This window comes from Rhipicephalus microplus, chromosome 3 (genome assembly GCF_043290135.1).
Source record: "Rhipicephalus microplus isolate Deutch F79 chromosome 3, USDA_Rmic, whole genome shotgun sequence".
Taxonomy (NCBI): Eukaryota; Metazoa; Arthropoda; class Arachnida; order Ixodida; family Ixodidae; genus Rhipicephalus; species Rhipicephalus microplus.
The window spans coordinates 14,394,822-14,420,843 of record NC_134702.1 but is presented as its reverse complement, the minus strand read 5'-3'; the positions used below and the strand labels follow the sequence as shown (position 1 = coordinate 14,420,843).

At 44.4% G+C, this 26,022-nt stretch overlaps 2 protein-coding genes across 2 annotated transcripts in view; one reads left to right on the top strand and one right to left on the bottom strand.

Moving 5' to 3' along the window:
- Positions 1-1,339: 1,339 nt before the first annotated feature.
- Positions 1,340-13,930, bottom strand: LOC119181806 (nucleoporin 88). Its single transcript, XM_037433053.1, has 12 exons — positions 13,721-13,930; positions 13,409-13,563; positions 13,087-13,212; positions 12,224-12,439; positions 11,224-11,392; positions 7,977-8,109; positions 7,104-7,202; positions 6,162-6,348; positions 4,421-4,684; positions 3,710-3,856; positions 2,141-2,395; positions 1,340-1,462 (listed from the first exon to the last, which is right to left on the bottom strand). Exons 1-12 carry the CDS (start codon positions 13,928-13,930, stop codon positions 1,411-1,413), a joined length of 2,013 nt encoding a protein of 670 aa, XP_037288950.1. The 3' UTR covers positions 1,340-1,410.
- A 252-nt stretch (positions 13,931-14,182) lies between these two features.
- The window catches only part of ct (homeobox protein, cut), a 699,473-nt gene continuing 687,633 nt past the window's right edge, over positions 14,183-26,022 (top strand). The window contains exon 1 of the mRNA XM_075888929.1: positions 14,183-14,251. Within this exon, the coding sequence (XP_075745044.1) occupies positions 14,189-14,251 (63 nt within the window). The 5' untranslated portion in view covers positions 14,183-14,188. The remainder of the gene's footprint in view (positions 14,252-26,022) is intronic.

Sequence of the window (26,022 nt, the reverse complement as noted above, 5' to 3'; positions counted from 1 at the left end):
CTTTGGTGACACTTTGCCCTTGGGCCACAAAACATGACCACGCTATCAGCAGTTTCTTCAGTTTCCTGGCCACATAGCCATTTCTTAATTTGCTGGAACTACCACCCACCACTCCAGTTTGTTTGTGAAGTCTAGATCTGGTAGAGGGCCGATACAGAACACAAGTAGGTAGAACTGACGAAAACGTCGAAGTTATACTCGGAAGATGCAAATGTTCTGACAGAGTTGATTTCCCATATTTTTTATGGATAGTAAGCGTGCGAGCCGTGATGGTCGCCAAGGTGCACGCAGTGTGCATGTGGTATTGCCCTTCTCTTTTTCATCCCACTCTCCTCCTTGCACAAGCACGCTGATGCTTTACCCCAGCTGGGAGCACTGTTCGCTGCTGGACACTGTAGGGGGTTGGGGAACTTAGCAGGTTGAGGGACGCGGGCCGGCATTGTTGGTTTGCCAGTTTTGGGCGTATGTGATGTCACCTCTAGTTCGCGGCGCAGCTGCTAGACACAGCAGTTTGTGAAAAACACATTTAGTATTCCAGTGCTTTCCTGTTGTTTCTGCCTGAAAGAAAGGTTGTGTGTATCGATTTCAAGACCCAATCTTTCAAACTGGCTAAAAATCTTATTGAGTATCCCTTTAAATTTGAAGGCTAATTCAGCTGGGTGCACTGTGGTAATGAGCAGTGGTTGCATTCTTCCCTCATCAATGCGACAAAGGTGCCTCATGACGTTCTTAGAAGGGGGTACTAAAGGACCTGGGGACTTTTTTACATTTCTTTAGTTTTTTTTCTTGGCTCTATAAAATTGCAACATACCAGAATCGCTTACGCACATTGCAAATACCACAGATGACGAATATAACCAATCAGTTTGGCTGTGATGAACAACACACTCTACTCGAAATTGGATCACAGCTTCAAAGTTCTTTGATAAGACAATGATCAACTTGTCATACTTGTGAAAGTGTCCTATTTGTCTTTTCCATTTATTTTTTATGTATGTGAGCAGTAGTGTACTTATAACGTAAATTCAATACGAAGAAAGCCAAGCACGTATACAACTCTGAAGCAAGAACTCAAAATGGTAGAAACAAATGTTTGCACATTAGCTAGCCTTAAAATGAAAATGTTAATTCAGTGAGTATGGCACATGCACATGTGCTACAGAAGCAGCTGTAAATATGCAACAAAGTTGCACATACACCTTTGCTACTGGAAAAGCATAAATCACCATGGCGCAATGAAATGGCCATGGTATGAATTGCAGGCTAAGCAGGGCTTGTTTTACACATAGCTTAGATGAATCGGTAAAGTGAATTCATAATCTATCAGAAAAAGTGCCAATTTTCATATCAAACACATTGAAGAGCATGTTTTATTAATATACAACATATATGCACAACATATTAAGGCCACTAGTCCATCAATGCCGTGACTCGTTGCACAAGCTCGGATATCATATCACCCCTGCAAAATAGAAATACATAATATGCTCATATCTGAAACTGTCACAGTAGAGAATGCTCAGTTTATAAAACACAAATTCAAAAACTATAAAATGCTGTCAGGTAATGTTATCTTCCTATCAATGGGAGTCCTAAAATCCATAGAGAGCAGATCCATATGTGCTGCACTATGTGACACAAAATCAAGGAACCAAGGGTTCTTTCTGTTACTGTCATGTAAAGCCAAAACATTAAAAAATCAGGTTAATTGTTCAAATAATATAAACATTCTGTAGTGACAAACATGGGCATAAGAAGATGGTTGTTGCTGCTTAGTGGTTTCTTGTAGCGTTGGTGCGAGTGGGCGCACATTCTTCGGAATACATACCTTTCTTTTTAAGGTTGTGGATTTAGAAGCTTTAATGTAATTTTCATGTTCATGTTCTGCTTATAGTTCACAAATAAGTGGTGTGCATATATTGACGTGTGTTAGAATTCGATAATTACAAACAAATATTACAGTAAGCAGCACTGGAGTTGTATATTGATGGTGAATTACTTTTCTACATTTTTGTCAATTAAACACATTTATGCTTTTAAATGACCCTGTCAAGACTGAATTTTTAAAAAATTGACTGTAAATGCCTGAAGCGGTGTCATCGGTCAGTTCAAAATGCTGCGAGCAAAACCGAGCACTTACTCCTCTTTGAGGGCCTTGGCAATTTGCTCTACTTGGTTGGGCGTGAGGTTCTCCTGCAGTTGGCTGGCACTTCTGCTGGCCTCCTGATCTTTATGGCTCTGCTGTTGGTATCTTAGCTTGGCCTGAGCTTGCTCCAGTGATTCTTTAAGCACTTTGAGGTCCTCTTCAGTGCTCTTCAGCTCCCCTGTCATTGCTTGTTCAGCCGCAGAAAGCACGGGTACCTGGCGCTGTAGCTGATGCAACACGTCTTCAACCCTGCGCCATGATCAAGCCCATCAGGTGAGAAATTAGCATCATAAATTATTGATCAGAAGATTCATTCACGCAATGCTTTCAGTGCCTCTTATATGACAGTTTATTGCATCCATGGTAGAGGAAAAGCACTAAAACACTCAGCAGCTCTGACAGCTCCAGAAGCTCAATCGATTGGGAAGCAACCAGTGAAAGGAGTTTGACCATGTAACCCGCCCATTACAACTAGAGGATCGTGAAGGTGGGAGAAACTTTAATGCACTACTGTCGTGTACACATCTGTCCTACAAGCAAAACACCAGTGACAGTGGAGTTGAGAACCTTTCACAAGTGGTCTTGCACACAGCAATGCAGTTTATGTACCTATGTAACTGTGTTTTTGTAAAGGTGCTCACTTGGAGAAGCAGTAAAACATGTTTTTGGAGCTGCAGCAGCACCCGTGCGCATTCAAGCCATTCCTCAGCATAGGTACCACGAAGTTATGAAATCGTCCTCTATTAGGTATGCCCCTCTTGCATGCTTGGCAGTATAACGCCAGTTTGCTCCTTATATACTTGGCTGTTGGCGCTTTACAAAAACACCCCATGAAATCATGCCCTCCTCGACATTTCTGTGAATAGTACATTTAAAATGACATTTAAAATGACATTTAAAATGAGGAATGATCTTGCAGAGAAAATAATCTTGAGTCAAAAATAAAGCGTGAAATCGTTTATAAGAGCTATTTACAGAACACTATGTACTGTCTGTATCACACTATGGGGAAATCTCCGAGCGCATGGCGTCACGATCCGGCCAGTGCTGCAGTCGTGTGCTGGCAGTAGCTCATGCGTGCGGAGGCACTTTAGGAGCGTGGCGTTGACTCACATTGTCTGCTAAACAACAACGCTCTGGCCACATCGTCGAGCACCCTGCTGATTTCATCGATGCTGCGGGAACTAGGCCAATATTCTATACTTAACGTCAGGGCCATACCCAGGAATATTTTTCGGGGGTGTTTTCGTGTTGAACAAGCAACTACAGAAACTGGTGGTCGATGTGAAGCCATGTATACTTTAGTATCATCCAAAAATTTTTTGGGATGTCAAACTCCTCAACTCCCCTCTAGTTACGGCCCTGCTTAGTCTTGTGTGATGCACCTCTCAGCCTACATTGGTGATAATGGTTCTAGAAACAGTATTGCACAGCATATGTTGTTTTTAATAAATTATTGATTTATGAATAGGGGAAAAAAAAGGAGCTAGGAAAAATAAAAACCATTTTCTTTTTCTTTGCTCCATAAAAACTTCAACAATAGAAACATACAAACATGCCTACCTTTTGACAAGTTTCTGCTGTGTGGAATAGAGGGCTTCATATCTGGCTTTTAGTTCTCTGTCACGTTGCTGAAGCAATGCAAGTTCTTCAAGCAGACCACTCAGCTTTTCCAGCTGCAGATCCCTTTGGTCATGAGCAGCCTGGACTCTGTCGCAAAAGGAACATTTCAATAAGGTTTACCAATTTTTTTAATGTTTGTGCACAGTGCTACAGCACATGACTATATCCGTGAGGCGACAACAGGCCATGCTGCTCACCAAGCTCGCCCTCATGGTTGTTGATACACTCAAGAGCTGCCATGGTGTCCATCCAGAGCATGGCACAGAAATGTTTTTTGCATACTATCTCTGGTGTAATAAGACTGCAAGGCCAGGATTAATCTCTCGACCTGATGCTCACCAACAAAACAGCTACAGCCTCTATGCCATTCCTACAAGCAGTCAAGCAATCAAATGCTGAACCAGACATTTCTATCTCAATGCACCAAGACACCTAAGCTGAATGAGAATTTACCAAAAAGCACTAAACTGGTAATTAGGCAAACATAGACCCATAGAAAGTCTTAATCACAAGTTCACATTTTTTTTGCTTATTTCTGCACAGTCCGAATGACCAACAAAGCCAGGAATCGGCACTTGCTAAGGAATCCTGCTGTGGCACCATTAGCATATCTTGTCTGACCCACAGCACCCCTTGTAGCAGTGTTCTCACCTTCGTGCAATGAGTAACTGGCAAGCCTCAAGCTTCTGGAACCATTGCTCACGGATGCGCTGCGTGGCAGTCAGTAGAAGTTCGAGGCTCTGTTGAGGTGTGCAATCTTCTGCTGCCTGCGAAAGAGTCGGGAGGCTACGACCTTCCAGCAGCTGTTTTACATGAGCCACCAGATTGTTGCTGCTGCCAGTGCCTTGGCTCAGCAGAGGTGTGTCCTGCTGGCTTTGGGAAAGCAGTGCTGGCAAGTAAGTCTGGTAACCCTGCCTGCAGTTTTACACAGTAAAGAAACGTTACATAAGCTTGTACATTGTTTAAAATGCAACAAAACTGCGCATCCAGGCACACAGCTGCCTGAACACTAAGAATTGCTTGAAATCAAAAGCTTGCATGAAAATAAGACGTATTCTCAAACGAGAGCATGCAGACAAGCGCATACTCACACTGCTTTATTTTCGCGCAACTTTTTTGTTTCAGGCATGTCGAACACACTAGGCCAAGAACAAGTTTTACTTAAAGAAATGTCAAACAACTTTTATTTTGCCATGCTGCAGAAACTTTAGCATGACTTTCTCATAACTAAAAGTTCTTAACGTTAAAAAAAAAAACAGTGTCAGTTGCTTCCCAATCTTTCCCAGCAGCGTCACGACGCGATTCACAGTCATGAATAGCGAGGCCATGGTGAAAACCGCTGAAATAACGCCCACAACCGCATTCGTAAACATACCGAACAGTTGCACTAACACGTTAACACCAGCAGTAGTCAGTCCGCCGTCAAAGTGTATCCGACAACACCGAGATGGAGGCATGCTATCGTGGAGCGGTGACTTATGCCTTATTCTGTGCCATTTTTATCATCCAAATCTTGCGGCTGGCTGATTCGGTTGATAATGCAGGCGAACAGCTGCTCTGATTGGGTACTACACTGGCCAGGAGTGAATAAAATGATTAGCATTAAAATCAGAAAAGGCATCGCTCCGCGATGCCTTTTCATGCTGCAGCTGCGTGAAGAAAACTATGAACTGAGCCACTGAGCTTCAGCTTCAGATCGTCTGCGGCTCAAAAACAAGCCAGTGATAAAAGCAGGGTCATCCTCCATGAGCAGGGCAGTCTCATTGCCATCGCTATCGAGCAATGACGGCGCCCATGCTTGCTGAACAACGGCGGTTTCTGGTGGTGCCAACGCGTGTTTTAGACTTCGTCGACATATTTTCAGGTTCTCAAAATGCATCGAAGTGTTAAAGATTGGGTGTCCTGTATAGCAATAAGACCACGCTCAAGCACTCAACCAAGAACAGCATGCATGATACAAAATTTTCATTCGCAGCCGAGTAATCAACTATGATGAAAACTCGCTGAGCTTATGTAAGACCACGCACTGGCAGTAAAGGCCAAAGCTCGAATCATAAAGCAATAAATGTTTAAATTTACGGTGAGGCCGCAAACGCGATATCAACTGTGCTACCATCTGTTGCACAAAAAACTGGATCACCTCCATTATAATTTTTAAACTGACCTTCTTTTGCTGAAACCAACAGTTATTTGACAGCAATAGTAAATGCCTTGTGAAGCTATTACTTTTCCAAAACAAGCCCTAAATGCTAGCCATATGAGACGCCGCAGACACCACACAAGAAAAACGAACTCGGAACCTGCAAGCCCAACAGGCTATAAAAATATGCGATATGCATTGTTTGCTAACAAAAATCTGCCTTGAGCTAAGCTAGGGGCAATGGCTACTCACATAAGCATCATGGTGACTATCTTCCAGGAAGCAGTGAGAACAATCAGCAGTGGTCCTGGGTGTTCTGGTAGCACAACTACACCAACAGGAGGTGCAGGCTTGCTGCTGGCCAAGGCACGAGTGCATAAGAGGCTCTCTACAATGGACATTTCAGTATGCAGCTGGGACATCATCTGCATGCCCGTGTCTGCAAAGAATAAACCCTCAGGGATGGCATGGTTTGCTGGTTGCCTGTTCAGGCAAACATATATTTGCTGCAGACAACCAATATATGGCACCTATGCCAAAGCAAAATGAAAAATGGGCAAGTAAGCTATTCTCAGAAATGTACCAACAAAGGAGAAACACAGAGATGACGGGACAGGCTCACAATTTTATTCCAAAAATGGAAGCTTAAGATATGCAGTCGAAACCATTGTATAAGAGATGCTGATGTGGGAGACAACTGGGTGTAAGAGACAACAGTGCGCCAACATCAAAATAGGGGTTGATAGGAAACTGCAACCCAGGTACCCTGCTTATAAGAAACACCCCATACAAAAGACGGCTGCTCCTCCCCGCACATGTCTCTCATAAAAGTGTTCAACTGTACATACTATTCCCAGAGCACATCCTAGTGCAAAGTCAGCACCATACATTGGCCCAATAAAGAGGGGGGGCGTGGCAACAAACCTTCGCCTGCTTGGAAGGCTAAACCTGGACTAGCCTATGTACAAAATAGTTAAATTGCTAAAGTTTTTCATGCCGAATCCGCTTATGATTACGAAGCACACCCTGGTGAGAGGCTATGGAGTAATTTGGGCCACGCATTGCAGTTTCCTTCGATCGAAATGCAGCTACTATGGCCGGGAATCAAGCCCACATGCTTCGCAAAACCTTACATACTAAGCTTGCATACTATGCTTACTCTGCCATAATTGTACAAAAAAATAAAGTTCTCACCGTCTTCGGCAAATGCTTGCAGATGGTCAATAAAGGGCACAACCACAGCATGCACACCAGCATTGTGGACACAGATATATCGTTGATGGTTGGTGGGGTCTATATGTAAAAAAAAAAAGGGCGGGGGACCAAGATGTCGTTAATATAAAACTAGCCAAAGCAAGCATGAGACAACAAGCATCATGAATGGTGCCATTAACATGGACAGTTTTGTGTAATGCATGTATTTCAATTTATTAATTAAATGTGTTCATTGTGAACCACACTGAACATTAGTCAGAGGGTCTTCGTTCTACATTTCCACTACAAACAAACAAATAGGAGGAAATGATGTGATATAGTCATGACATCATCGTTATTTCAAGATGAATTCAACATAACATCATCACTGCTGCAAGATTCAGAATGTTTAAAAGGCCCCTAAACTATTTTTGATATTTTTCAAGCATTTGAAGTAAACTTGAGTGTCATGTTTGAAATACCTGCACAATCAACGACGCCACACATGGTACTGCTAGAAGCCATGGGGGTGCGACAAATTTCAAAAAACAATTCTTTCTCCTTTCCAGGCCTTTTCAGCTTGCACGGTGATGTGCTCAATGTTCACTTGTTGCCTCTGTGGTGTTATTGATAATAGATGCTTTAATTGGTCGAACAAGAATTGACGACTTTCAGTTAATTTGCAAGCAACTGCCTGCACTCTTTGGTGTTCTTTGTTGTGTTGCACATAAGCATCATTTGGTTTATCACCCAATTTATAGCGTCTTTCCAAATTATCATATCCTTTAGTGACAAACAGAAAGAATCAGAAAGGATCCCTGTTGTCACTTATATAAACAATATGCAATACACTTCTTCACTATGTAGACTTACCTTTGTGAAGACGAATCGGGCAAGAAAACATTTCTTCCTCAGAAGTGGACAATGAGAAGGCTAAATCGAGCCTGATTTTTTCAAACACGTACAATGAAACATCCTCACACTCTTCCCTGGTGCCATTAGAAAACTGAAAAAAAAAGCAAACACATGCAACAAGTAATTCAGTTTTGAGGAGCACTATTCACCAAGCTAATACTTGGCTAAGCATAGGAAGAGAATGAGCACAGTTTTAACAGAGTAACATAAACACTGGACTTGATTTAATAGTGAAGACAATAAATAAGATTATTGGTGCTTTTTGCACACCCACTGATATTCAAACAAAGCACTGATTGCCAAGCTGATGCCAATGAAAGCAGAGAAATCTATACTTAGGGTATAACAGCATTTTATGCCTTTGACACAAGCCTGTGCATGGCGTGTGTCAGTTCTACAATAACTGAGAGCACAACCTCAGCCCGTATTTTGTGGCAATGCTTTATGTTCAGTTATATGCTATTCTCATCGCTATCGGCCAGTTAATCCTATTGATAACACAGGACAACTATTGCTCTGATCACTGGCCAAGCTCTCTTCGTACCTGGCCTTACCACAAAGGCATCACTACAATATAATAGCCCCGCTCATTTCCTATAACCAGGATTGTGCGAATAGTGGATTTGGGGATCGGAGCAAATAGTAATACAGTTTGACGAACCGAATTCAAATAGTATATATCATAGGTTATAAAGAATAATGAGCATATTTTTCATGACCCACCTAACCTGCACATCGTTTTCTTTATTGAAACAAAGCATGTGCGCATGTCATTCTTTTACAGCGAAATCTGTTACGAGATCACAACAAGGGTCACATGAGCATAGTTGACCGTGATCGCCACTGGTGTCCGTAACCACTCTAGGGTGAAATAAGAAAACACCAATGACACAATAGGGGCCAAACCCGGGTCCCCTGCATGCCAGCCCGGCATTCTACTACTCAACCACGTCAGTGCTTTAAACTCCATTGCAAATTGGCCTCAGGCAAGTTTGATGTCCGTAAAGAAATCTCGTTAATATGAGTAATAAAGTGTTCTAGAACATCACACAAACAACTAGACGTAACACAACGCAAACTGTGTAACGAGTGGGTCGTCGAATGTTCCAACCCCCCTATTACTAAAACTTCAGGCACAATGCTTCATAGTCTTCAGCCACAGCATCAAAAAATTGCACAAAATTCCTAGCACGTATGTAGCGGACACCCCACTTCTCCGAACAATGACGAATGATGGCACAGTGAACGCCTCCCTACTACACAAAAATTATGATGGTTTATGATGTAGTGGGTACCCTGCAAGTGTGCTTGTAGCAGTTACCCAAAGAGAGTTTATAAAAGTCTCTTGAAGGCCGCTCTTGCAGCTTTCACTCTGACTGTGCTGCACGTTCCGCGCAAGCCTGACATTTTTTGGTTAAAAAAAAGTGGAAACAATGCTGAGCAGCAGAATCTGAATTTCGAAAGAATACAAGTGACAACCTGCAAAATGTGTTAGGTTTCAAAAGTTACTATACTCAGAGCATGAAATTCTCTCTATAACAAACTTTAAATTAAAAAAAAAAGGAATCAAAGTGACGGTAATGTGTTAGAAGTGTGGCAGCTTGGGTTAGTTGGTATGGCATGACGATAGTTATAGCGCGAGAACAAAACGACGACACAGAGACAAGAAAAACACGAAAGACACGAGCGCTCGTGTCTTTCTTGTCCTTCTTGTCTCTGTGTTGTCGTTTGGTAATGTGTTGTTCATTTAACCTTGAAGTGGGACTTCACAGCAATGCAAATTTCCTCTAGATATATGTTTTCACGGCCTAACACCAATCTAATGCAGTGAAACCACCTTTGCAAAAAGCTACATGCATTTTAATATACACTTAGGTAGGTGTGTTTATGGTTTAGCACCACTATACTGCAGTGAAACCACCTTTAGAAGTGGTTACATGCGGAGTCATCATCATAAGCCTGACTACGCCCACTGCAGGGCAAAGGCCTCTCCCATGATCCACCAATCAACCCGGTCTAGCTTTCTGCTGTTACGGTACACCTCCGAACTTTTTAATCTAATAGGCCCATCAAACTTTCCGTCTCCCCTTCGTGCGTTTGCCTTCCCTGGTAATCCAGTCAGTTCCCTTAATGAACGGTGGTTATCCTACTTAGGCGCTACGTGCCCGGCCCATGTCCATTTCTTCTTGAGTTCAACTATGATATCCTTAACCCTGGTTTGTTCTCCGACACACTCTGCAGACTAAATATACACCTATTCGTTCATTTCGAATAATTGAAAATTTTCAGAAATTGATTCAAATCTATGAGAATACAAATACTGTAATATTTGTTTGAATACATTAAGCATTCGAATATTTCCACAAGCCTACTTTTAACCGATCTAGAAAACCTCAACAACAAAATGCCATTCCAATACCTTTCGATCCACTAAATGCAATTGCCAAACTAACTGCTGCACCGAGAATGCTCAGTTACGAGCCAATAGTTGCTTCACTGACTACAAAACAATTTTTATGCATTATTACAGAGAAAACTGTGACATCACTATGTAACTAGCAATGATGCCAATGACATGCTGCATGATTCATGACTTTCATTCTTGATGCTGTAGTGGCCACTAAGTGCTTGCCCATGATAGAGCATGATAATTTAAGCGATTTGAGCAAAAGCTTAATTCTATCCATCTCAATTATTTAGCTTTCTGCACTGTCGCCTTAAATTTCTTTGTCAACGACAAAGGGCAACAAATGCCACCTGGCTATGGGGAACTGTATGAGCAGCAGATGCATGGTGCTCATAAAATTAAAAATGATGTATTAAATCAATGCACATACTTTCATTTACAATGTCTTCATGTCATACAGGCATAACTCCAACTCGAACACTTACGCCAAAGCTGACATAACCTCTAGCGGCCAGATTCATGCCATGAACAGGTTATAATTTGCGGTTGCACATACTTGCTGTTATCCTGGAAGTTTTGATGTCCTGTAGCAATCTGTGGGCACTAAACACATTCCTTTAGCTTTTCATGACCACCTGCAGGAGGTAAACCTCGCTCAAAACTGAAATGCTTTAGCTTTCTATTTCTAAATTACCTTCCAGCGTTCCGATTTCTATTTTTTAAATATTGTACTGCTCTGATTTTAGACACTTCTATATTAACCAAATGAGCAATGTGATAAATACAAACATCACTCACATTCTGTGTCCCAAGAGCAAGGCAATGGTAAAGTGTGCCCCCAGTAGTGGCAACTGCCAACACTGGAACGGCACCTGGCAAACAAATAATCGAAAAGCCATCAACACCGTAGTTGTCCTCTGCTTGAGGCTGCATGCTCAGAGGACCAAACACGGGCCGCAGGTGTGACCTGGTTAAAGTGAGAAAGAGCGAAAGGATGTGCCCAAATTATTGAACTTGCAGAAGCTTCATCACTGCCCGCTGCCATTCCTTATAAAATATCAGTTCAACGCTACAGGACCACAAAAAGTAAAGGTCAAAATGCAATATTAAACCTAACCATAAGTAGCTGAAAAATGGCTGTCGTAGTAAACCTGCCAAATTAGTTAAGATTAGCTGCACAACAAAACACTTAAGTTGTTTAAAAAGCCAGTAATTTAGACTTACCGAACTTATGACAGATAAATAAAAGTCACTGTTTTGCCGAAAGGCGAACCAATGAATGCGATAGCAACAAATTGGAATGCTATACAAAGCAAGGCTAGCATCTGACTTATTTATAATTCGATCTAGCAATCAACAGTAGCCACTACAGTGAGCGTAAAGTGACTTATGCGCTGTTGATTGCATAAACACAAACAAAAGAGAGAACACAACAAGTACGAAGCGATGAGCCACAATACTTTACAAGATAAGGCATATGACCCATACTGGCCAATCAAAGTATGCAGTTCCAGCTAAAGCAATGCAGCCCCCACCCACTCTGGCTCCACCCTATAAGCCTTCTGCATGTTAAAGATACCCGGTGCACATTCTCTCCACTCAGGCCACAATTGTCAGCTTCCCTTGCACACGGAACATTGGACATGCAGAGAAATGTTCCATTTGGAATTCAGACGGAACCTCACACCAACGGCATAAATGCCCCTGGAGCGTTACTGTACTTTCTGTCGCAATAAAAGGTTGCTCGGAACAGTAACAGCACAAAGGGAGTAACTCAAGTCATGTGTTGTGCTAGTACCTATTGTCATCTTGCGGCGAAACATGGGTAAGGTAGATATCTCCGCTACCCCCGAGTACAAAGACCTGCCGAGCTTCTCCTTCAGCAGGAAAATCCCCAAAGTCAAAGCTGACAGCGGCATCTCCAACAGAGGCACTGAGTGTACCACTGAGGTTGTGATTAACACCAACTGGCAGCACCAGCTGAGCAGACTGTGGTTCCAATATGTCATAAAGCCTGGGAGAAAAAAAAAAAGGCAAATATTGTACTAATAAAGTTGCTGGATATAAAATCTGCAGCCACGTACAAGACATAATGTAGAACAACGGTAGCATATTACACTTCTGTCACTGAGTCAACAGACAAAACTTGGGACAGAACATGCTGCTCCGAATCCTGTATCTTCTCAAAAACAACTGTTTTCTTTTTTCTGTCAAATGATAGAGGTGAAAGTGTGATATGTCGGAGCGGTACAATATCTCCACTTTTCTAGAGAGGCACGACAACACATCCTTAAACCAGTTTCTCTCACTTTGATGTCTGTTTATGAGAAAGCGGTGTAAAAGAAATCAAGTAGCACATATAGACAAACTGCACTTAGCAACCACAAATGACAGGCATTGCCTCAGCCGTCTACTGTGCCAATACTGCAAGCAGCCAACTGAACAGCTCACTAAATTAAAATCAAGCGCACGCGTCGTATACGGTACAATTGACAAATCGTGACGAAAATAGCGTTCGACTTGCATGAAAATACATGAACACCGATGAAGAGACGAAAATGAGCGTTCCAAATGAAACCGAGCATATGAACTGATGCCACAGTACACGAGACGACGGATGCAACTGACCGCGCAGCACGACCACTTGAAACTTGCGCGTACCTCAGATTGTTATCACTCGTCAGAGCGAGGACATGGAGGCCGGACTCGCTGTCGGGATGCCAGGCGATGTCGACAAGTGAAACAGACTTGTGACACAGGAAGAAGTGTTCACCAAGCGTCCATGATCTGGGGTTCAGAAACAGAGAGGGGGGAAAAATGCATCTTATGTATTGAGAGCCATGGTACGGTGATATTAAATTGTGCTCGAACCATTGCACACAGAGAATTCCAATTTCATTTTCACGCACGCTTGACGTTGTTCCTGCAACATCACTCTACCGACTGGTGATCGAACGTACACACGGCATGTGATAGCACTCACTTGCATAACGCCTTCCTTTCATTCAGCAAAGTGGCTGGCGTTTTCGGTAGCGACACAACGGTTATGCCGCGCGGTCCAGAAAGCAGCAGGTGCTTGGCGCAGCTGACGAGAACGTTGTCAACATCGTACGCAGGTGGGTTAGACAGCACCAACTCCTGCAGGACGCCGGGTAAGCACACTTGTACACAGCGATCATAAATTGGTAGCAACCACAGTTAGTATGCTATCAAAGGCACGTATTACTACAGATGCCGCTATAATTTAAACAGCGCACATTCTGCTTAAAACGAACAGAGAAATAAAGCAACGCACTATACAGTTATCCGGTTCACCCGCGCTTGAAAACGTTTTCGCGCTAACAGCAAACAGCCGTAGCTGGTTCTGGCTCCAAGCGACAATGTAATCATCGTAAGCAGCTATAAGCATTCTGGTGTGAATGGACGAACAGTATTTGTCGCCATGTAGCAATAACTTGTGCAGAAACGAACTGCTCTCATCGGCGCTTGCCGACGCTGCCGCCATTTTGAAAAGACGAACGCGCAGCCTCGACACCAGGTGCCTTGCAAAAACAACAACGCATTCGTAACATTTCCCACACTCCGTCAATATTATTTTAAACGTGCTAAGAAGTACTAAATTTTATGGAAATTGCTTTTTTTGCTTTGCAGGATTTTTTTTCGAGTGAAAACATAGACGTAACACAAGCGCCAGATGAGGCAAGGAGTAAAGACGAACAGCGTGGTCACGTGGCCAATTAGTTGTCATTCGTCTTGGGCCAAGATGGCTGCAGGCACACGCTCTTCGGTCCGGTTTTGGAGTGAATTTGATCTACCGCGCTTAAAGGTGAGTAAATTATTTCACACTGTTTGCGCTGGCGCGCTGCGCTTCCCTCTCGGTTGCGGAATCGCTTATCTCTGTGTCGGTGCGCAGCTCGACGTTTTGTGCGGATAATTCGGGAGCGATACGCTTCTCCACTGCGTGCATCTCGGGTCTCTATTGATAGGTTATCAACGTTGATCGATGCTCCGCTTTATTTCCGGTCGCTCGCTCGACGCCGGAGCCAGTGTCTACCGCACGTGGCACCGACTGTCGGAGAGATGTTCGCGCCGGTTGTTGCGCGGGTCGCGTCCGGAGCGCATTGTTTTGGTTCCGATCTACCGAGTGCTTCGGCTTCGCCACTACGCACGAGACCTGCGCGGCGATTTGAAAGTCCCACCTTCGTTTCCGGTCCGGTGTGCGTCGCCGTGGTCGGCCGTTCATGCCATGGTCGTGTTTTTTTTTGTTTTTTTTTACCGCGCAGTAAATTTGTCGTCACCACTGTAATATTATGCTGATTTGTGGAAATAGTCCAACAAAGTAGAGGTCGAAAGCAAGTCGAAAGTTTGAAAGAGCATGCTGAAACCCGAGCGTCCGCAACTGCAGCCAATGGGGCGACTGGACATACTAAAATGTGACTGACAGCTGCCACGAGGTGAGGAAAGCTTGCGATATTCGTCATTTTGTTCTCTTATAAGTTAAAGGAAATACATAGTCCTTGCTGATACTTTGCATCGGCTGGTTCTGAATCAATTTTTTTTTTTTGTGTGGTAGTTTGTAACTTGCTTCACGAACGTCTATGTACAGAAATAAAAAAAAAGAAAGAAACCTCATAGTTTAGGTTATAAACCTAGTTTGTGCTGTACGTTCTGTGCAGTTTTTGTTATTCTTTGACCCGCTATGGTGGTCTAGTGGCTCTCGGCGGCTAGGAGGTCTAGGCACTCGGCTGCTGAACCGCAGGTCGCGGGATCGAATCCCCGGCCGTGGCAGTTGAATTTTCGATGGAAGCGAAAATGCTTGAGGCGGGTTTGCTTAGATTTATGTGCAAGTTCAAGAACACCCGGGGGGGTAAAAATTTCCGGAGCCCTCCGCTACGGCATCTCTTAAAATCATATCGTGAATTTTTGGGGCTGTTAAACCACAGCAATTATTATTGTTTCTCTTTCTTGTTGCTTTTGGATCAACTTGTCTTATGGAATGTCTGCAGTGCGTGCAGAAAAATGCTTGTTTTTTTATATTTGAAAACGAAGTAGTAGTTACCATTTAAGAAGTTGGTAGGAAGCGTATTCAGAATACCTAGAGTTTCAGGCAGGGATATATGTATATCTTCCTGAAATATGCTATGCAGAACTTTTAACACTGACCCAGAGCAGGAGCGAGAGAGTAACAGAAAGAGGGTTGGGCGACAAACACGAGGTTAATAAAATAGACACCGTTCTCTAAAACTCTAGTTTTACTTTTCTCTCTCCTCGCTCGTTCTCGACTAGCTTCCGCTGCCTTTTTAACTTGCACTTTACATTAATCTACGAGAAAGGACCGCGTAAGTGGTCACTCCTATACGCTAGACGCTGTAGGGAAACAATAAAAGAGAAAAACAGTCGCATAAAATAAAGGAAAAAAAAATACTAAGCACGTGAGGCGAGTTCCGCTCCCCAAAATGAAAACGTTCGCTCCTCCCATCGACACGTAGCCGTAACTCTAAATCGCCGCAACGCTTCCGCGATTCCGTGAGTTAAAGGGTGGCTGGACGGACGGCGAGAAGGAATCAGTGAAACTGTTGACACGAAAAAAAGAGAGAGAGAGAAGGAAAAATAATATATAACGACGATCGTCATAAGCCCCCCCTCCCTCCGCTCTTCTTCTCACGCGTCGCCGTCGAATACTAAGCGGTGAAGAAAGGGAGACAGAAGCGGAGCCAATTTTCATTCCGCCGCACGTGCCGCCCATGAATACAGCGCAGTGAACGCTACCTCCCCTCGCTCTTCTGTTTTCTTTCCACCTTTCGCGCGCTTTTGCGTTCGTTACACGCGGTGCTCTGTTCCTACGCGTCGCCTCTCGACAACAGGAAAAAAACAAATATCCATCTGCTTCCTGACTGCGCGTCGTTCGGCCAACGAAGCCTCTCTCTCGCTTCGTGTGCTGCTCGGACTACACACGACCACGACGGCTTCTCCGCCTCGCACCGGTACGAACGCTTTCTCTTACTTCTCTCCGGCGCTTTTTTATTATTTGCGAGAATGAGTTTGCAGAAACGGGGAGCCGCTGGATTCGTTCCCGGCGCCCGCTGCTGTATCGATATTATCCGAAACGCGGGTTATGTGTTTGTGCGGCCGGTTGAAGAGATGAAAAACGGGGGGGCATCCCGCTTCGGTGGGGTTCACTGTTTGTCTTTGGCGGAGCTGTTGTGACGGGCGCCCGCGCTCATCATCTCAGCTATGGTTCGGTCGCGCACGTGCTCTGGCATGCAGATATCCGGAGAAGACCGCGTGCCGGGCAGGTGACGGCGCTACTCTGTGGCTGTCGATGCGCCCTTTCGTCGGGGCATCTTCTTCACTCTAGCCGTTTCCGTCTTGACACAATTTGAGTCTTCAACTTTTTTTTTTTCGTGATTGCTCACCAACGTACGGGTTTGATTGCTTGGTCTCCCGTTGTTGGCGAATGTCAAGGATCGGCCCTCTGATCAGGATGCTGCGAGATCATTGCCTCATAAAGAAAGGCAAAAAGCCGTATTCGTGTGATATGCGGCTGCCTCTGGCGTTGTTCGGCGCGTGTCTTTGTATACATCAACATTCGATGCACGTAACGAAGCAAAAAAAAAAAAACGAATGAAACTCAATGCTACTCCATGTGAAAGCTGTACGAACTGCTGAACTTTGATTCGCCTGTACTTTCCTCGTGTTTATCTGCTCTTTCGTGTGGTTTTTTTTTCCTTGTTTTTGTCTGTTTTTTTTCGTATGATATTGTATAAATGTCGTTTTCCGTGCTTTTCTTGTGATTATCTGATAATTGTTTCGCTATTATCTATTTGCTGTTATATAATCTCACTTTTACTACTTGCTGGCCCTAGCACGCTACGTTGGACTCCGGACGCTGGCGTTTCGCCTCCGCTTCCCTGTTCTGTAAATCTTTTTTCTTAGCTCCCGACGCTGGCGTCTCGCTATCTCTGCCAAACCTACGAGACCTTGGGAAACGCTGACATTCACGGACAGGCACTCCAAACGTGGGACCTGCAGAGTCTTATTTGAGTCAAATACACGTGACGTCAACGCAAAACATGGCGTGATGACAGGGTTAGAAAGCTCCGCAGTTGAAAACAGCGCGCGTTTCACGAGAGAAAAGAAAGAAGAGACGTGGCACAAGGTATTAGCTAACAACTGAAGTTTTATTGCTCGGATGCAACACCCATCGAAAACAACAAAAGCGCACAGATACACATTAGAAGCAAACAATTAGCAATGCTCTTGTTCCTGTCATTGTTTCGAAAACAGTAACATGACGAAATCTGGTTGCATCATATTCACAATGGCAATTTAAACTACCAAAATTTTGCGACAACTTTTGGTAAGCAGTGTAGAACATGTGGAACTATTTTTAATAATAATATAGAGAAAGAAACAATTAGGAGCCAAATGTTTCTAAAAGCCATCAGGCGGCCTTTTAATTGACATAAATAACTTATGTCGCGCAATCCTTCATGACCACTTGATCAATTCCATCAAGGACTGTATTAAGGAGCATGAATCTGTAAAATTCCGAAACGCAAGAAGCAGCTTCATTGCTTGCTTCCCAGAGGTGTTGTCCACTCAGCTTAGGTCGGCCAGCACGGCATGGAATTGTGCGCTTTCCGTTAAAAAAATATATTTCTATCGGTTTTTCTTTCGCACCGGTTCTCGGTGACATTGTTTTTTTCTAGCCATGCACGACAGAGCGTAGCGCCTGTCCTTTCAAGACAGCAACGTGTTGCAGGTTTTTAGGTTTGTCGACGATTACCTTGTATCTCCACATTGCGAACATGAAGCCCTCTGGTCGGAAGCTTCTAAGGTACTTTGCAACTTTTGCAGCATTCCGAACCCTTTCAATGTGACCCAAGAGGTGCCAAAAATGGCCTTACGTTTTTGATTCGTCGCCTTCCCATCTCGAGTGCTTTCTCATTAGTCTGATGTGGGGAAATGGAACTCTTATTTGCTTTAAGCTGATAATATTGCGTCATTAAACTTTGTTTTCTGACACTCTTATTTTCAGTTATGTTCATTTCGACACTCCCGCCCATCTCTCTTGGTTAATGAATTACAAAGCATGACAAATTGAACGTGTGTAATGAAGTGCTGAACAATGACTTGCCAAGCATTTTTTTTCCTCGGTGTCAACTAGGGCTTTGCGGGTGACAATTCATACACATCTCAATTGTTTCATTGCTATGTGCGCGAAATTCGGCAGCGACGTAAGTTAAAGCATGTCTCGTTTATGTGGACGATTTTTTTTTGTGTTTACAAAACAGCAATGCAGCATTGTTTTACATATATAATTGTTTATATCTATTGTTTTAAAACGTCAATTCATAGTCTTATTGCACGTAAGATCTATAAAATGCGCAGCAGAATCTTGGCTGTCAGAACATCTTTTGGATGATCTTAACGGGGGCGATCACGGGCCATTATAGTTATTCATCTGTATGTGTTCATCTCCTTTCAGGTACCTAAAAAATATCCCCCCATAGATTACATGCAGAAGCACTGTAATCGCTGAGTGGTCTTGCGTGCTTTTACGCCTGCTATTTTCCCCGGTGGCACTCGAATTCGCCGCTGCCCACAGTCCGTTCAATCTTCTCCTGCGAAGCGTGCTTCACCTCATATATATCAAAAATGTGGCAGAGCCTTCTTTTTTTGCTCCATGGAGACAATGCTTGGATTGAAAAGGGTGGCTGATAACGTCTGAGCATGGGTACCGGCAGAATTTTTTCTCGAGGATGGGAACCCATCTCCCATCGCGGTGTTGAAGGGGGGGGGGGAGCGCTGGTGTGGCTTGGAGTGGGAAAAAAGGGGGGAGGGGCTTTTTTCTTTAAGCCATGTTTGATCTTTAGTTCTCACTTTTAAAAACTGTCCTACGTATCGATGCCTGTTCGGTCTATTTTTAAAGTGGTGACTGTACGGCCAGCATTGAAGATAGCGCTTTTTAGTGGTTGTATCCCTCTCCACCGTCGTTCTTACCGCCGCTCTTGTCAATGCGTTGTCTTCTCCGCTGGTTCCGGAGACAATGTGCATGCACGGTCTGCCGGTTCACCGTTGTACGTTTAATTTTGGCAGCATTCGCGCGACAACTGAAAACATTAACCGGTCAACGGGGACCCTGCCGAGCGTGTATGTACATGGTTTCCGGGGCCGATGGAGAAGACAACGTTTTTAAAACTAAACAATAAACGTGCCTGGAGAGTCTTTTATTCTAATAATTTTACACAGTCAGACAAACTTCTGTTATATATAAACCATTACAATTTTATTGCTCAATTAAAAAAAACGTTACAACACAGTCGCCTTTCATCCGCTTGCTTCGTATAACACCCAAGGTACGTGGAATCTGCAGAATTTTTATTTTTCTATGATTCACTGAGCTATATTGCATAATCGCTCTACCCCGGAGGAATACGCTAACAAAAGTTACGTATGCTGTTCACGTCATCGCACTGCGCTCAGTTTCAATACTGACGTTCGTGGTGGGACGTGAATGACGTTTCGTCAGAGCGCAAGTTACCCTTTAAACTACAGTGTAGTTGACGATCTTGGTAAGTTCACGATATGCGCACCGAGACTGTACTTATAAATAAAAGAGGTCAATTCACATCGTAGCGCTTGACTAGGAGAGAAAAGAAAAATAGAGGTTAGCACAGACAATTACTTGCCGACTGCTTCACATAAAACCGGCTGCTATACAAGGCGGGGGATCTGCCGAATTTTTCATGTTTTTTGTTCGACAGAAAGCTGACGCTAAACCGTTACTGTATGCATGGGAACCTGGGATGTCGCGGCATCGAATTGGCGTCGTTACTAAGGGAAAGCCCGGAAGCCCCTGAAGACGCGTTTGGCCAGTACCATCCTGCGCGTCACAACGGTTGATTCTCTAAAGCCTACAAAAGTAGCAACTATTTACTTGGTATTACGTTAAGTCATTCGAGCAGCAAAGCTTTTTAAGCTAGCCGTAATTAGTGTGTGCAGCCTGACAGCAAACTATCATCATCATAAACAGATATGTGCCACTGAAACTGGGCGAATCCCACTACCGACCACTTATCCACCAAAGAAGAAAACGGTGACAGCTAGCCCGTAAGATTCTATAATACTACTAGATTCTTGGCCCCGCAGTGGGTATGAGCCACAAGAGTAGGTGAACAAGACCGACAAATGGCCGCGAAGTTATGGCGGCAAGCCGAAGACTCGGAGTACGTACTACGAGAAAATACTATGGAACGGGAAAGGCGGCGGTGGTTGCAAGAAGACCCCAAAGCGATGGAAGGCCAACGACGATATGTCCGTAGATCTATACGAGAGGTGCGAAGGCTCGGTTTCGGCGCAAGTTTCAGTCTCTGGAGTGGGGACAGCCATGTCGCGCCGCTGGCTGTTTGTGGTTTAATTAACTCGAACTTTTCTGCGCTTACAATAAACGCAGAAACAAGCTATAGCCTAAGAACGACCTAGAAGCATCGCAGAACCTGCATTGCCTAGCTATGGCCTACGAACAAGCCTTAGATTGATTTATTGATTGATTGATTGATTGATTATGTGTCGTTTAACGTCCCAAAACCGCCATATGATTATGAGAGACGCCGTAGTGGAGGGCGCCAGAGATTTGGACTACCTGGGGTTCTTTAACGTGCACCCAAATCTGAGCACACGGGCCTACAACATTTCCGCCTCCATCGGAAATGCAGCCACCGCAGCCGGGATACGATCCCGCGGCCTGCGGGCCAGCAGCCGAGTACCTTAGCCACTAGGCCACCGCGGCGGGAAACAAGCTTTAGAAACAACCATACTAGGCTGGATTAGTCTTCAGAATCGTCCACGTTTCGCTGTTTCAAGTCCTGCTCAGCTTCCTACAGCCTATATAGGAATGAGGAAATGCGCCTGATGATTGAGGTATGGTACATCGATAATAGTGGTAGCGTATGCGTGAGCCAACCGTTGTTAAACTTGCATAAACATGAAATCGAATACCTTAAGAGATATCTTTCACGCCCACGTGTGCCAGGCTGATAGGTTCGCATGTTAAATGGGTATGCGCATATATAAGTTATCGTGTCCGCCGTTGTGCGCACCTTTGGTTGTTCGTATAGGCGTTTGTGTTGTCCCGACTTACTTCTTATGTCCGTATCTGCACGCCCTGTCTTTTTTTTCATAATGAACACGTACCAACCCTATAGCTCAGCTCTCTGTCACTATAAACGATTACACAAGGTTGAATGTTTATGGTTATTAATCATAGTAAATATGAACGGGTTTATAAAGTCGAAGACAAGTTATCCACGCGTTGTATAGAAAGTATGCTGCTTGTTTTATCTATTCACTTGACTATTTATTGCGGGTGAGTAAATTTGATCGAAACATTGAATATGAGTATGCAAAAATATGTCACGAAGATCTTATAAAGAGTCGTTCAACATAAACTGCGCAAGCCTCGCACACTCGTATAATGCCGTTCTCATGGCGGCATTATACGATGATCGAGTTCTTTTGCAATTGAGATGATATTCTTTTCCATATACATTCCTCCCGTGTGTGCCCATGTGGGCTTGTGTTGTTCGGGCCGGTACACCGTGATGGTTGTTTACCGTTCGACTACCGGAAATTCTTTTTCTTTGACAAGGCTGGGAAAGCCGGAAGGTGAGTGCTCGCGAGCGCGGCCAATCGCAGATCAGACGGTTGTGTAAGACCAGTTTCTCAATCCTAAGCTTGTTGCTCACAAAAACCAACCAAAACTTCGGAACAGCGGGAACAGGAGCGGCAGGCAAACAACGGAAAAGCGGAGTGTCGAAGACGAGCCGAGGAGCGACAACCGGTTGAAGTATACGTGGTTACTAGATTGCACAAGCCTGTACACCCTCTAAGAGCTGATAGTATAGATGACGAGCATAGAGAAAATACATAAAAAATGGTGTGTGGATGCCTCAGAGGTAGCTTCCTCGAGCTGAGGAAAGAGCCGGAATGTGAACCGGCAGCCGTGATGCACGAGGTGGCGTTGGTCTCCAAGTCTGTTTTTGAGAAGAACCGCGTGGTTTGTTGAATCGCAATTTTAGCACCTCGGTTTTGTTTTATGGGTGGTTGACTCTGCAGAGTTATTACTGGAGTATGAGTAGCGCAATGTCATTTTGACAGCACTAGTGTCAAATGTTATAGCCTTGATTCTACAGCTACACCACTTTTTCGTATTCTGTATACAGACCTGCAGAAAACAAGTCACCTCGAAAAACCCTTATTTTATGAATCCACCCTATTTGTTATATTTTTTACAGTTTAGCTTTAGTTATTTGTAGATTATACTAGTGGAGACGGAGATGGTCTGCCGGTTACTTCGACTGTACTGTACACGTTGTCATTTGGGACATCTGTGCTGGGACACTCGGACGTGAATATATGCAGTGCTGTAGAGCGATTTTTATGCGAGTCAAATCAATGTTTTTGACACATCAGCGACTAATAATTTTTAATCAATGTCATCCTGGCATAACGAAACAATTTTCGGTCCTTTGGGAGGTGCTTAACATGGCCTAGGCTAAAACTGAGACCGATTGCAAATAACTGTTATAATGAACAATGTAATACCTATTATAGCCTAAAGGTTTTCAGGCTTTACGATTCGCCAAACTCTTGGTCAACCCCCTTGAGTGGGTAGGCTCAATTCTTCTTCTTCTTCTTCTTCTTCTTCTTCTTCTTCTTCTTCTTCTTCTTCTTCTTCTTCTTCTTCTTCTTCTTCTTCTTCTTCTTCTTCTTCTTCTTCTTCTTCTTCTTCTTCTTCTTCTTCTTCTTCTTCTTCTTCTTCTTCTTCTTCTTCTTCTTCTTCTTCTTCTTCTTCTTCTTCTTCTTCTTCTTCTTCTTCTTCTTCTTCTTCTTCTTCTTCTTCTTCTTCTTCTTCTTCTTCTTCTTCTTCTTCTTCTTCTTCTTCTTCTTCTTCTTCTTCTTCTTCTTCTTCTTCTTCTTCTTCTTCTTCTTCTTCTTCTTCTTCTTCTTCTTCTTCTTCTTCTTCTTCTTTTTTATCATCATCATCAGAGCATTGCGGACGCAGGTCCAGCTCGCACGCCCCTACCCACAAGTTTGGCGCTGTTTATAGAGACCAAACTTGAAGAACATTTCCAGAGCTTTTGCATCGTCCGTAGCCTTTCTTTTGGGGATGAGAGAAGCGTACGAGTTTCGTCGTAGCGTGGGCACTTTTTAAGAACTTTTCCGTCGGTCTGCTCGAAGCCTATAACGCCCGCGAGCGTGCGCGCACGATTTCTGTTCGCTTCGAAAGCACACGCTTGCATTTCTGCGGATGTATTCAAATACCCACGTACCGAGTAGTTAGCCAGAATTCGACCCACCCGGCAATTTAGGTTGCGTGAATTAATAAACGCTGCCGACGTGCTAGCGCATACGAAAGCTGCGCTGCAGGTACGTATAGCCCAAACGTTCGAAGCGCTTGGCCGACGTTGTGAGCATGTCCAGAGTACACGTGAACGTGTCCGCCAAACATTTTTTTTTTTCGTCCTTGTAATCGCGAGAGTCGAGTAAGGAAGATCTGTTCGTTCGTATCGTACATATTCGAAGTCTCGGTAAACTCGCATAGACTCCCATGCTACAGATGGAGAAACCCAATAGAAACAAGGCGTGCTCCTTCGCATGCAGAAAATTACGACGCGGCTGCAGCATCAAACTTCGGCCGTGCATCGGGGAGCTAAACCTCGGGGGCGTGCAAGGAACGCCCGGAAGGCTCATTCGGCGCGGCCCCTGCGAGAATGCGTTTTTATCATCAGCACAGCGCGCGCAACGAAGGTTCCTCATCGCGAAAAAGAAACGTTGGCGTGTGTGGTACGCGCCAAATCCGCGTCCATCTCGAATACGCTTTCTTTGCTCTGGCTTTTTCCCCTTACGCGCTTCTTGTTTCGCCTGGCCATCGAAATGCGCACGTTCGACGGACGTTGTAAAAAGGCGCGCGGGAGAACACACTAGCCCCCCTCTTTCTCTCTCTCTCTCTCTCCCGCGGATCGTCTGGAACACGTGTTATGAAGACGCGCAGGGGTGAGGTGGTGGAGAGTTTCGTGAAAGAAAAAAAAAAGAAAATTAAGGAGGGAGACGAAGGGTCCGTAATCCGAGAGCGCTCCGTCGGCGCTGACTCAATCCGTGGCCCTCGGAGTCGATGGAGTTGCGCATGCAGATCGGCGGCGCGATGCGGGTCGGTCCGCGGGAGGCTCGGGGAAAAAAAAAAAATTACTAATAGCGCGCGCGTTGTATACAAAGAAGAAGAGAGCGATGCGCGGGAGAGGATCGGCAGGGCGTGCGCCATTCGTTTTGCGGCGTCGATCGATGGCTGCTCTTTCGGCATGCACGTCACGTTCGGAGCCACAACACGTATAGTGGCACGCGCCGATATCGGGACTCGCGCACTCGATGCCTGCTGGACGCGGATCGCGGAGGCATGCGGGTTGCCACCGCGAGGCTTCTATGTCTCCGGTCGTCATGAGTATTTCGTCGACGAAAGAGTGGACCAGTACTTGCGAACGTGCATTTAAAAATCGGGAAAGGTGAAGGGGGGGGGGGAGGGGAGGGGATGGGGCGATTTCATTCCTAAATAAAAATAGTGTGATAATTAAAGGTGTTATATAATCGTGTTCCGACCGTTAGAGCAAACGCGTGTTACCCAAATTTCTTAGTCTTTCGTTTACCTCATGTCCGAAGTCGCAACAGCTTTTAAAATATTTGCGCAGCCGGTATATACTAAGTCGCGCAATACTGGACCACTTCACAGCCGATGGGCACGTTTCAGTTCAGCGTCTCTTGTTAACCGTATGTACGGAATTCTCGGGCACAGTGATTGAGCGTATTCCTGTTCATGATGACTCATGACAAATCGCTGCCTTAACAGCTCTTGCATGCTTTAAAACTCTCATTCGAACAAAGGCCTCAGTGTCACCCAAACCAACGACACCCGGGCTGTTCCACAACACACATGCCACTCACGAAAGTTGCCAAAACCAATGGGTTTACGGAAGACACAGTATAAGACGATGACAGTGAAGATGGCGTCTATACGCAGAGCAACAGGCCCGCCATTCATCACATCACAACGTGAAGTAATGACGTGCACAACATTCTCTGTACAGCTATATCACATTGTGTCACCTCCGGCGTTTAGTATTGAACGATTGCAGCGAAGGATGTGACAGATACTGAGCGTAACAGATATTCTCGTAAAACTCAAAATTAGGTCATCAGCAAGTGAAACAATATATAACAAATGAGTTACACACCCTAAACTACGGTTCCGAGAGCAGGACGCGCGATCAGCGTGGCAGGAAACTGTTTACGAGACAAGAACGTTTACAACAATTGTAAAAGGGATTTGGTTGCACCAGAAAAAGCCCGCACAAAGTCCTCCTCCGAAATGCAGTGCTGTTTCTTCAAGCTTGTTTCAGGCACAAACTCGCAGAAGTTGTGTGCCCCTTTGCCTGGACAAGCAACGAAGCATTATCTTAGCACGTGTGGCTTGATCGATCGAGGTTATTGCGTAAAAAAAGCTTAACACAGCTGGAGGGGAAAAAGAATGTACGAAAAGAG

Bases quoted from the DNA above. Each gene is read 5' to 3' on its own strand.
- LOC119181806 (XM_037433053.1), bottom strand. From the start codon at position 13,930: ATGGCGGCAGCGTCGGCAAGCGCCGATGAGAGCAGTTCGTTTCTGCAC. The intron at 13,213-13,408 runs GTGAGTGCTATC...TCTGAACCCCAG, and splicing joins GAAAGGAAGGCGTTATGCAA to ATCATGGACGCTTGGTGAAC. The intron at 4,685-6,161 runs GTGAGTAGCCAT...GTAAAACTGCAG, and splicing joins ATAGTCACCATGATGCTTAT to GCAGGGTTACCAGACTTACT.